Raw genomic sequence first — 11,673 nt, forward strand, 5'->3', positions numbered from 1 at the left:
TTGGTTTGGTGTGTGTGTGGGGGGAGGGGGGCTGCGGGGCCGTGGCGGCGGCGGGGGTACCTCCGCATCCAAACGACCCAGAGTCCACGCAGGTGGCCGCCCTCTCGCAGCTCTTCCCGCCCAGCAACAGCCAGACTACAGCTCCAGGGATGCTCCGGGCGGCTGGACTACACTTCCCGGGATGCTCTGCGCCGCGCGGGGCGGTGCTGGGCTTGCGCAGGGGCCAGGGGCCAGGCCGCGAGAGCGCGGGAAGTCCGGATTCTTCCGGCGGCTGGTTCCCTGCGCGGTGCCCGGACTATGAGCCTGGACCGCGAGCTTCGCCGTAAGTTCCCCGGCCGAGCGCCCGAGTGCGAGGCCCCGGCGCGGGCCCGGGCGGAGAGGCTCAGCCTCGTTCTCTCTCTGTAGAGCTGCACAAGGCCAAGGCCAAGGCCCAGAACAGCGGGCAGCTGCGCGAGGAGGCCGCCCTCTGCCACCAGCTGGGGGAGCTCCTGGCCAGCCATGGTGCGTTCCTCGCGCGGGGCCGGGTGGGGTCCACGGGTGGGGTCCACGGCTGGGGCCCGGGGAGCTCGGGGTGGGGTCCACGGCTGGGGCCTGGGGAGCTCAGGGGCCTGGGGACCCGGGAATGGTGCGGGGGGCCTTGTCCGGCTCGGCCCTCGGCCGACCGCCCGGCCTGCTGAAGCCCGCCCGCCTGCACCCAGGCCGCTACTCCGAGGCCCTGCAGGAGCATCAGCAGGAGCTGCGGCTGCGGGAGAGCGCCGAGGACGCCCTGGGCTGCGCCGTGGCCCACAGGAAGATCGGGGAGCGGCTGGCGGAGATGGAGGACTACTCAGCCGCCTTGCAGGTGGGCGTGCCCACTCAGCACCCAAGCTTGCCAGACCCAGTCCTCCCGGGCCTGCCCTTCGGGGTTGTGTGTGTGTGTGTGTGTGTGTGTGTGTCCCTTTCTTTCCTTTTTATGTTTTTATTGATTGAGAGAGAAAAGGGAAGGGAGCGAGAGAGAAACATCAATGATGAGAATCAGTGATTGGCCACCCACTGGGGATCGAGCCCACAAACCTGGCATGTGCCCCAACCAGGAATTGAAACGGGACCTCCTGGTTCCTAGGTCCACGCTCAACCACTGAGCCATGCTGGCTGGGCAGGGGTCCCTTTCTGAGGACAGAGGGACAGCCTGCTGTCCCAGCCTCTGGCTAGAGGGGGACATACTGCGACTGGGCGGGCCTGTGCCCGTGGAGGGTCACCTGTGGCTGCACCACAGTCTCTCCTGGGAGCTTGGCCCCAGAAACAACCGTTAATGAACCCACCACTTAAGCTGTGTTTGTGGACTGGGGGGTGAGGGTCAGGACCACTGTTCACACAGGGCCTGCCCTGGCCCTTGCTGCTGGGGTGCAGGGACCCGACTAACCTTCACGCCTTGTTCCTCCCTTAGCCTGACGTTTGCCAGTGTCCCCACAGGCAGCCCTTGGCATAGAGGAGATGCTCGGGGGGGAGGGGTGTTCCAGGGAGTAGGGGTCTCTCCTGTGTAAGCATAGGGGACCCCCCCCCCCGCCCCGAGTTGAGTGACATGTGGGGTTTGGTTTGCTTGAGGCAAGGGTTGGTCACAGCCACTGTCCCTCTGTGCCCCAGCACCAGCAGCACTACCTGGAGCTGGCCTGTTCCCTGTCCAACCACATTGAGGTGCAGAGGGCTTGGGCCACCATTGGCCGCACCCACCTGGACGTCTATGACCACGGCCAGTCGCAGGATGCCTTGCTGCAGGCTCAAGCTGCCTTTGAGAAGAGCTTGGCTATTGTGGATGAGAAGCTGCAGGGTGAGTGCCCGGGGAACAGCCCTCCCACCCTCTGCCCCTGCCAGCCTGTGTGGTGGGTTCTGCTGCCTGGGCCTCCCCTGGTGAGGCTGGGGGATGGGGTCCAAAGCCGGAGACCCCAATTGGGGTCAAGGCCCTGGGTGTCTTAGAGGGGTCGTCTTCCAGGGATGTTGCCCAAGCGAGAGCTGAGTGAGATGAGGGCCCGACTCTACCTCAACCTGGGCCTCACCTTCGAGAGTCTGCGGCAGACGGCCCTGTGCAACGACTACTTCAAGAAGAGCATCTTTCTTGCCGAGTGAGCCTGCCCCACTCGGCCCAGGAGGGAGCTCACTCGCCTGTTGCTAGAGGAAGCAGCCCTGGGGGAGGGGAGGGGCTGGGGGGCTGCTGGGCCAGGTGGCGTCCATCAGCAGCCGCGCCTCAGAGCTTCAGGGTCCGTGCTGGTGCCGTGGGCACTCAGCGCTCGTCACCCGCAGGCAGAACCACCTGTACGAGGACCTGTTCCGCGCCCGCTACAACCTGGGCGCCATCCACTGGCGCCAGGGGCAGCACTCGCAGGCGATGCGCTGTCTGGAGGGGGCCCGGGAGTGTGCGCGCACCATGCGGAAGGGGTTCATGGAGAGCGAGTGCTGCGTCCTCATCTCACAGGTGCCCTCTGGGGTGCGGGCGCAGCTGCGGGCTGGCCGGGGCCCTGGGGAAGGCAAGCCTCACCTCCCCCGTCCCCCAGGTTCTCCAAGACCTGGGTGATTTTCTGGCTGCGAAGAGAGCGTTGAAGAAGGCCTACAGGCTGGGCTCCCAGAAGCCTTTGCAGAAGGCGGCTGTGTGCCAGACCCTCAAGTATGGTGAGCCTGGAAGGGGGGACCCCAGAAGCTAAGGGCTCCCCTTCCTTGACAGAGGGGGCCAGGCATGTGTCCTTGGGGATGTGGCAGCCCCAATTCCTGTTGGGAGGAGAACCCCACTTCTACCTGAGTCTACAGCACAGTGTGCGCAGAGGCCATGAGGGTGGTCGGGAGACGAGGCATTTCCATGTGAACTGGCATCCTCGGCAGACGAGACAAAGGTTGTCCCCACTTGGAGTGGACAGGGTGTGTGGCCCGGAGCGCCCATGGGTGGCGTCAGCAGCTGCTGGTAGTGGCCTGCCTTTGCTGCGAGCCAGCAGCATCTGTTAATTCTCGTAACCCTTGCAACAACCCCTAGGGCTGATTCTCTGACTACCCCTTCTCACCAACGGGCAAACAGGCTGGGCAGGGTGGGTGGCCCTGAGGGCACAGGGCTAACGGATGGCAGAACCCGGCTGGGCCCTGTGTCTGCCACCCCCTTGCATGAGGCACTTCCCGGCAGTGCTGGCGGTGATCCGGCTGCAGCAGCAGTTGGAGGAGTCCGAGAGCAGTGACCCTCAGAGCGCCATGGGCATCTGTGAGCAGCTGGGGGACCTGTTCTCCAAGGCCGGCGACTTCCCCAGGGCGGCGACGGCCTACCAGAAGCAGGTGCACACCCGGCTGGAGGGGCGGGCTGGGGCGGGGAGGGACTGCAATGCTCTGGACCCGGAAGGTGTGCAGTAGCCGCCCTGTCGCGTCCACAGCTGGACTTTGCGAAGCTGCTGAAGAGGCCCGGGCCCGAGCTGGCCGTCATCCATGTGTCCCTGGCCACCACCCTGGGAGACATGAAGGACCCCCGTGGGGCTGTGCACCACTATGAAGAGGAGCTGAGGCTGCGTGAGGGCAACGCCCTGGAGGTGAGCCGCGGCACCACGCCCGGGGTCTCTGCACCTGTCCCCACGGCTCTGCCTCGGGATTGCCACCTGTGCCGGCGCAGACGGGCATTTCTTTGCAGGGGCAGCCATCACAGAACCCGTTTATCTTCCTCTTGTTCCAGGAGGCCAAGACCTGGCTGAACATTGCCCTGTCCCGCGAGGAGGCCGGTGACACCTATGAGGAGCTGGCACCGTGCTTCCAGAAGGCGCTCGGCTGTGCCCAGCAGGCTCAGCGGCCCCAGTTGCAGGTGTGGCCCCATCCACCCAGCTGGTGCCTTGTCCCCGCCCTGTGTCTCCCCCGGGGTGGCTGGCGTCCCTGTGGCCCTGACTGGGCGTCGCCTGCTCCGCAGAGGCAGGTCCTACAGCACCTCCACACGGTGCAGCTGCGGCTGCAGCCCCAGGAGGCCCCTGGCACTGAAGCCAGGCTCCAGGCGCTGCGTGTGGACCAGGACGAGGAGGAGGAGGACGGGGAAGGGGAGGAGGACAGCGACACCCCGGAGGCCAGCGAGGTGGAGCTCTCAGACAGCGGTGAGGCCTGAACGTGGCCGGCGGCCCTGCCGCTTCTCCCCTTCGTCCGCTCAAGCTGGGCCCGGGGCTGCGGTGGGTGAGGATGGGGCCTGATCACAGGTCGTGACAGGAGACAGCTCCATGCCAGGAGGTGGTCAGTGCCGTGAGGTGGGCAGAGGGGTGCACAGGGAGCCTGGGCAGCGTCGGTGATGGGAGCTGGTGGGTGTCCACGGGGGAGGCAGTGCAGGCTTGACCTGCAGAAAGGGCACCTTCGAGCACACGGCAGGTGAGAGTGGAGCTCAGCTCTTCCTGAAACAGCGGTGTGGGTTCCCCTGGAGGCCGATGAGGTCAGCCTTGTGGCAGGTGGACATGAGGGACAGTCTGAGTGGGCATGGGCTGCACATCTCAGGGCAATGGGGGCAGGAAGGGAGGGCTGGGCCTAGGAGGAGTGACTCAGTGTTGGACGTGAGAGGCTCTCGGCGAGCGTCCAGGGCAGGTGGGAGGTTTGGGCCTTGGCTGAGAGGGGCTGGCGGGGTGTTGCTGGGGCGGAGGTGCAGGGAGCCACGGGCAGGGTGTAGCAGGAGGACCAGTGACAACTTTAGGCAGGGCTGTTCAACATGGTCGCCACGAGGAAGGGCTCCAGAAGGGGCCAGAGGCAGGAGCAGAGTGAAGGGGGGTGCAGGGAGCGGGGGTGGAGGCCACCGTGCACAGGGAGAGGCAGCCTGGCTCGAGGAAAGCTGCCTTTAACGTGTGTGACTCGTCCTGACGAGGACGTTTCTCGGTGGAGGGAGGACACACCACAGCGCGGGGTCTGGGTGGGGGCGAGAGGGCTGGGTGGGCTGGGCTTGCTCACCGGTGCCCGCTTGGCTGTCAGAGGGCGAGAGCCAGTCCCAGGACCTGGAGGAGGAGGAGGAGCTGCGGGGCTGCCTGAGCCGGCAGCAGGTGAACAAGGTGAGGCCGGTGCGGGGGGTCCCTCTGGGCCTCACCAGCGTGGCCTGGTCCCTCTGCCTCTGCCCCCAACACACGTGTCCTGCGGTGCCTGTGCCCACAGTGGAACCGGCGCAACGATGTGGGGGAGACCCTGCTGCACCGAGCCTGCATCGAGGGCCAGCTGCGCCGCGTCCAGGACCTCGTGCGGCAGGTGGGCCTGCGCCCGTCCCTCCGCCCTGTGGGTGCAGCAGGGGCTCTCGGAGGGTCCACTCCCTGCCCCGAGGGGAGGGGAGGGGATGGGAGGCAGCACCGCGCTGCTGGCCCTGCCAGTCCCTCAGGGCTCTGCCTCGTGGTGGGAACCGGCCAGGCCCGGCTGCTGATGGACTGTGGGACCCGCTCTGGTGGGACCCAGGCCCTGGCCCTCCTCTGGCCTCAGCCCTGAGGGAAGGCCAGGCTGTGGGGCACTCCGGGTCAGGCTCCTTCCCATCCTTGGTCACAGGGTCACCCCCTGAACCCTCGGGACCACTGTGGTTGGACACCCTTGCATGAGGCCTGCAACTACGGGCATCTGGGTGAGCGTGGGCCAGGGGTCTGTCACACACAGGGAGGGGTCCGAGCAGGGTGCTGGACGTTGGCTCACGTTCCCCGTCCCACAGACATCGTCCGCTTCCTGCTGGACCACGGGGCCGCGGTGGACGACCCGGGCGGCCAGGGCTGCGAGGGCATCACTCCCCTGCACGATGCTCTCAACTGCGGCCACTTTGAGGTGGCTGAGCTGCTCATTGAACGGGGGGCGTCGGTCACCCTCCGAACCAGGAAGGTGAGTGGGGACGGGCCAGGTGGGCACAGCCGCAGTAGGTGGGTCTGTTCCCGCCGGCCCTGCTGAGCTGGGTGCCACACAGGGCCACAGCCCGCTGGAGACGCTGCAGCAGTGGGTGAGGCTGTACCACCGGGACCTGGACCGCGAGACACGAGAGAAGGCTGGCGCCATGGAGAGGAGGCTCAGGGAGGCCACCTCTGGCCGAGGCAAGCAGGGACCTCCCGCCCCGGGGACAGCGCCCCCACCTGGAGAGTTTCCTAGGCCTCGGGCATTTCCACGTGGGTGGCAGGGATGTGCAGGGCCCACCTCACCGCAGATCCTCTCTTCCCACAGCTCCCCACAGCCCCCTGGCTCCCCGGAGCCTCCCAAGTGACCATCTATTTGACCCTGAGACCTCTCCTTCCTCGAGCCCCTGCCCAGCACTCCCAGAGGCCTCTCAGGCCAGTGCCAGGGCCTGGGGGGCACAGGCAGTGCCGGCTGTGGCCAGGCCGCGGAGGAGCAGGCACCAGCTGGCCAGCAGCAGCAGCTCGGAGGGTGAGGACAGTGTGGGCCCACCTGGGGCCCCCCAGAAGAGGCCTCGGCGCTCTGCTCCAGCACAGCGAGCCGGGGCCTGCGTGCTTGACCATGTCAACAATAGGAAGGGGGCAGCAGCTGGCCCGCCAGCCTACAGGGCAGCCATTCGAGGAGTGGGCAGTGCCCAGAGCTGCCGCCCCAAGCCTGGCCCACCTCGGGGCCCGGGTGAGGCCCCCACTCCCACGGCAGCGCTGATCCCTGAGGAGGAGTATCTGGCCGGGGCCTGGCTGGAAGATGACTTGCTGCCGACCCAGCGCTGCCGCCCGCCCCACCCCCAGAGCAGTGGGTACAGGACCAGGCGCAGTACCTCGGAGTCCAGCGGTGACGACAGTCCTGTCAGGCCACGGGCCCAGGCCAGGCAGAGCCAGCGGCCCCGTCTCAGGAGTAGGAGTGCCGCGGTCCGAGCAGGTGGAGACGGCAGCTCCGCCACGGAGCCCCTGCGGAGCCCTCATGTCCCTGGCAGCGGGGACACCCCCCCAGCCGGCCTTTCCTCGGTGGGTGCTCAGGCCTGGAGCAGAGCCAGCCCCTGCCTCAGGGGCGGGGCGGGGCCGGGGGCTATTTTTTCTGACTGCTATCCCTCTCTGCCCCCTCCCAGGGGCCGGTCCTGACTCCTACCATCCGGGTCCGAGTTCGCGTTCAGGATAACCTTTTCCTCATCCCCGTCCCACACAGGTGAGGCGTCCCCGCTCCCTCTCTGCCCCTGTGGGCTCTGCCAGGTGGCAGCCGAGAGCCCTGGTGTTGGTGCATTTTGTGCATCAGGTGGAGCCCATCACCTTGCTGGCATGAGGGCCCGGTAGCTGGGGTGGGGTCGCAGGCAAGGGCGGGGGGCTCTTCTCAAGCATAGGTGGGCCCTGGAGTGGCCGGGAGGTCCTGTGGCCCCTGGGAGGGGCCCGGGAGCTGGAGGTGGCATGTGGGGAGGGGAGGGAGGAGCCAGGCGAGGGAGCTTTCGCCTGAGAGCACGAGGGTGAGCCCGGGGGCATTTCCTTAGCTGTGCAGGGACATGGCCAGGTCCAGGCTCAGCGCAGCCTCTGGTCCCACAGCAAGGAGGCCCACTCTGTGGCCTGGCTGGCCGAGCAGGCCGCCCAGCGCTACTACCAGGCCTGCGGGCTGCTGCCTAGGCTCACCCTACGAAAGGAGGGGGCCCTGCTGGCCCCACAGGATCCCATCCCCGATGTGCTGCAGAGCAACGAGGAGGTGAGTGGCGGGAACCAGGCCCCGAGTGTGGGCGTCCCTGGTGCTGAGTTCCCCAGGGCTGCCTACCTATGGTGCTTTCAGGTGTTGGCTGAAGTGACCTCATGGGACCTCCCCCCTCTGACCGACCGTTACCGCAGGGCCTGCCAGAGTCTGGAACAGGGTAAGGGCCCAGGAGGCCCACAGTGGCCTGGGTGAGGGGCTGGGCACGTGGGCTCCACCTGTTACTGGCTCTGCCAGGTCCCCAGGTATCCACACTTGTCCTTGGGTTTTCCTCCCCTACCAGTGCCCCCAGTATGAGCAGTGTGTGGGGGAAGCTGTGTGGGACCTTGTAGAGACCTCAGAGCTGAGAGGCTGGGCCAAGCTTGGCCGGGCAGGAAGTCTGGCGTCTCTGGGAGCTGCCAGACTGAGAGGTGGGGAGGGCCTTATGGGGCAGATACAGGTCTGCACACCACCAGTCTGCACTGGGCCCACTGGCTTGGAGCAGGTGGGCTGGGGAGTGAGGGGGGCTGTGCAGGTTTCAAGGGGCAGACAGGCCGGCTCTGGCCCTGGTGACACCACGTCCCCTTGCAGGGGAGCACCCGCAGGTGCTGCAGGCCATGGAGCGCCAGGGTGTGGGCCCCTTGTTCAGCGCCTGCTCCCTGGCCCTGCGCCAGGCCCAGCTCACCCCCTTGCTTCGGGCCCTCAAGTTGCACTCGGCACTCCGGGAGCTGCGTCTAGCCGGGAACCGGTTGGGGGATGGCTGTGCCACTGAGCTGCTGGCTGCCCTGGACACTTTGCCTGGCCTGACCCTCCTCGACCTCTCTTCCAATCACCTGGGCCCTGAAGGCCTGCGCCAGCTTGCCTCCGGTCTCGTGGGACAGGCCACCCTGCAGGTAAAGGCATGGGGAGCAGCAGGCCGGAGACAGGTGAGAAGGCACACCTGGGTGTGCTGACTGGTGCCCAGCTCTGGGGGGAAGGGGGGCCACGGACATCAGATCCCATGGGGGTCTGTCTTCCCAGAACTTGGAGGAGCTGGACTTAAGCATGAACCCCCTTGGGGATGGCTGTAGCCAGGCCCTCGCCTCGGTCCTGCGGGCCTGCCCTGCACTCAGCACTCTGCACCTCCGGGCCTGTGGCTTCGGCGCCGGTTTCCTCCTGAGCCACCAGGCAGCCCTGGGCCGAGCCTTCTTAGGTGAGCTGACCACACGTCCACTTCCTGGCCCCAGGGTTCCAATTGCCCTCAGGAGGGCGTGTGCAGGGACTCAGAGAGCCTTGAGCAAGAGGGGCCTTGGGGCATCACCTGGCTGCTGGACGCATGTAGGTAGACAGACATGGTAGAGGCATCTGGTACTTTCCAGCCAGATCGTACCACAGGGCAGAGTCCCAGCCCCATTGCTCTCACCAGCTCAGTCCCGTGGGCCCGAATCATTCCACGTATACCCAGCAGGGCTGCAGAGAGCCAGGTCTCAGTGCTGAGGCTGGGGTCAGTGGTTCCCCAGAGGGCCTTTCTGCAGCGGTGGTGGGGCTGTGAGCAGCAGTGGGGGAGCCTGGGGTTAGGGCAGTAGAGGAGTGTTCCCCGGCCCCACCCACACACCCTGCCCGGGCCTCTCAGGCGACCTGGGTGTCCTGTCGTGGGTCAGGGCAGGCAGAGGCCAGAAACATGGGGAGAAGCTGGGCTCAGAAGTCTGGCCCGCCCCCCATCTCCAGGCAAGAGGCCTGTTCCCTGTGCACGAGGTCTCAGTGACAGCTCCCCAGAGGGTCCAGGACTCTGCAGCTGGGCTGGGTGGTGCTGTGTTGGGCTGACAGCGCTTCTGGCCTCTGGTTCAGATGCCAAGCACCTGAAGACACTGTCCCTGTCCTACAACATCCTGGGCACCACCGCCCTGGCCCAGACCCTGCAGAGCCTGCCCGCCCAGACCCTCCTGCACTTGGAAGTCAGTTCCGTGGTGGCCAGCAAGAGTGACTCGGGCCTGGTGGAAGCCGTCGTCAGATACCTGACCAAGGTACAAACACCGAGCCACGGGAACCCTGGGCACCCGGCCAAAGCCCGGGGCAGGGGCTGGGAGCGTGCCGCAGGTTCTGAAGAACAGCGTGGGCTGTGGACCCCAGGTGGCCCCGCCCCCAAGCAGGTCCAAGGGAATGTCAGGACTCCCAGTGCTCTCTCCTGGGGGTACTTCCAGGCGGGGCGGGGGGAACCCATGATTCTCAAGTCGTTCTGATCTACAAATTGAGGGGATGTTGCTTCCCCCTGATGCCCCCTCACCCCTAAGAAAGAAGGAAGGTGTCTGGCCTCTGCGGTGCAGCCTCTGGGAGGCAGGGAGGACAAGCACCCACTCACTGCAGCCTTGGCCTCTGTGTCTAGGAAGGCTGTGCCCTGGCGCACTTGAACCTGTCTGCAAACCACCTGGGTGACCAGGCAGTGAGAGACCTGAGCAGGTAACACCACCCTGCCCGTGCCCACTTCCTAAGTGGGTTCTGATCTCCAGGCCCAGGATCCTTCAGTTTGGGGGGCACTAGGTCAGGCAGGAAAGGGGAGCGAAGGTGGTGCCAGCTCCTTCCTGAATGTGCCCCAAGCCTGGCCACTACTACCTTGGCCCCTGGCAGTGCCCTGACAGCCAAGGAGGAGCACCTGAGCCTGAGCCTGTGCCTGTGCAGGGCTGGGGGCAAGACTGCGGGGCTTAGCCTGTGGCCTGCAGAGCGGTATGTTTGTCCAGAGCAGCTTTTCCTAGTGATGGGGCCTCCCTCCCTGGGAACGGACCCCTTCGCTTCTCCTCTCCCCCAGGTGTCTCCCACTTTGCCCCTCCCTCGTCTCGCTGGACCTGTCTGCCAACCCCGAGATCAGCTGTGCTGGCCTGGAGGCGCTCCTGTCTGCCCTGCCTGCGCGGCCCCCGGGCCTGAGCTTCCTGGGCCTGTCAGGTGAGCTCGGGGGTGATGGCCACATCTGCCACCCCAGGGCTGGGGACAGCTTCCTCCTCAGGGACCTCCTGCGGCCCAGGTGCCTCCTTTGAAGGGGCTGTCACTGCCACTAGCCAGACGCTGAGGGTGGGCTGGGCCCCTTGCAGCTGACACAGGACCAGACAGGTACCTGGAAGGGGGGTAAAGGCTGCCACTGAGGGTCCTCCCAGTTCTTGGCAGGGGCTCGCTGACCCTCCCTTCCCAACCTGTGGCTTGTTCTGGTGGGCATGCCCACCAGTACCCAGGGGAGGCCACCCAGCAGCCTGGCACATTGAACTGGAGCCTGGGGCAGGAGAGCTCAGCTTTGTCCTCAGCCGGACAGGCTGGGGGTGGGGTACTCAGGAGCCTGGTTCTTCCTGCTCCTCCAAGTGGCAGAGCTCCCACCTGGCCTCCTGGGGTTCCACCCTCACAAGCCCTTGGGGTCCTGAGTGTACCAGGCCTGAGCCTCACAGCACCCCTACTGTGCACGTTATGCATGGGAAGACCCAGGCGTTGTCATGGACACTCAGGCACAGATGTGGATGCAGTGTTTATTTCCGCCACCCTCCCTCCTGCCTGGCCGCCTGGGAGAGCGCCCCTTCCTAGAGTGGCCCACACCTCTCGGGGCCCTGCGGGGTTCCTTCCCCAAAGCAGCTGGTCACGAGGAAGGATACGCGGGCTAGAGAGAGCCCTGGGGCGGGGTTCCCGCGGGGCCGCCAGGCTTTGCTGGAAGCGGCTCCCTGAGGCCTGCTCCCGCCTCCCCCGCTGCAGGCTGTACTGTCCGGGGTCCCCTCGGCCCCGGCCTCTGGGACAAGATCGCCGCACGGCTGCGGGAGCTACAACTGTGCAGCAGGCGGCTCTCCGCCGAGGACCGGGCTGCCCTGGGCCAGCTGCTGTCCGGACAGCCGGATCCCGCCGCCTGCACCCTGGACCGAGGCTCCCGGCTCTTCTTCCGGCGACTCTGACAGCGGGGCCGGCGCCGTCCCGTCCCCTCCCACCCCCCCGCGCCCCAATAAAGCACTGCTGCCGCCTCACCCGGCTGCTCTGAGGGGTGGGCGGGAGGCGGGGAAGCAGCACGGGATCCGGGGCAGGTGCCGCCACTTGGAGGACTTACGGGCTTCGGGGCGGGTGGCCTGCGCGCCGAGCCCAGCGCCCGCTTCCGGGCCGTCCCGGTCCCAGCCG

The 11,673-nt window shown here is 66.7% G+C and overlaps 1 protein-coding gene across 1 annotated transcript; it reads left to right on the top strand.

Annotated features, from left to right (window-relative positions):
- The first annotated feature begins 247 nt into the window (after nt 1-247).
- Nucleotides 248-11,516, top strand: TONSL (tonsoku like, DNA repair protein). Its single transcript, XM_008159678.3, has 26 exons — nt 248-322; nt 406-501; nt 699-841; nt 1,624-1,807; nt 1,970-2,099; nt 2,278-2,449; nt 2,529-2,643; nt 3,143-3,288; nt 3,384-3,536; nt 3,677-3,802; nt 3,905-4,082; nt 4,936-5,012; nt 5,113-5,202; nt 5,491-5,563; nt 5,648-5,811; nt 5,894-6,017; nt 6,145-6,878; nt 6,980-7,056; nt 7,425-7,578; nt 7,660-7,738; nt 8,149-8,450; nt 8,578-8,749; nt 9,385-9,560; nt 9,920-9,993; nt 10,340-10,473; nt 11,263-11,516. Exons 1-26 carry the CDS (start codon nt 298-300, stop codon nt 11,454-11,456), a joined length of 4,092 nt encoding a protein of 1,363 aa, XP_008157900.2. The 5' UTR covers nt 248-297; the 3' UTR covers nt 11,457-11,516.
- The last annotated feature ends 157 nt before the right edge of the window (nt 11,517-11,673 follow it).

Source organism: Eptesicus fuscus, chromosome 19, assembly GCF_027574615.1.
Source record: "Eptesicus fuscus isolate TK198812 chromosome 19, DD_ASM_mEF_20220401, whole genome shotgun sequence".
Lineage (NCBI taxonomy): Eukaryota > Metazoa > Chordata > Mammalia > Chiroptera > Vespertilionidae > Eptesicus > Eptesicus fuscus.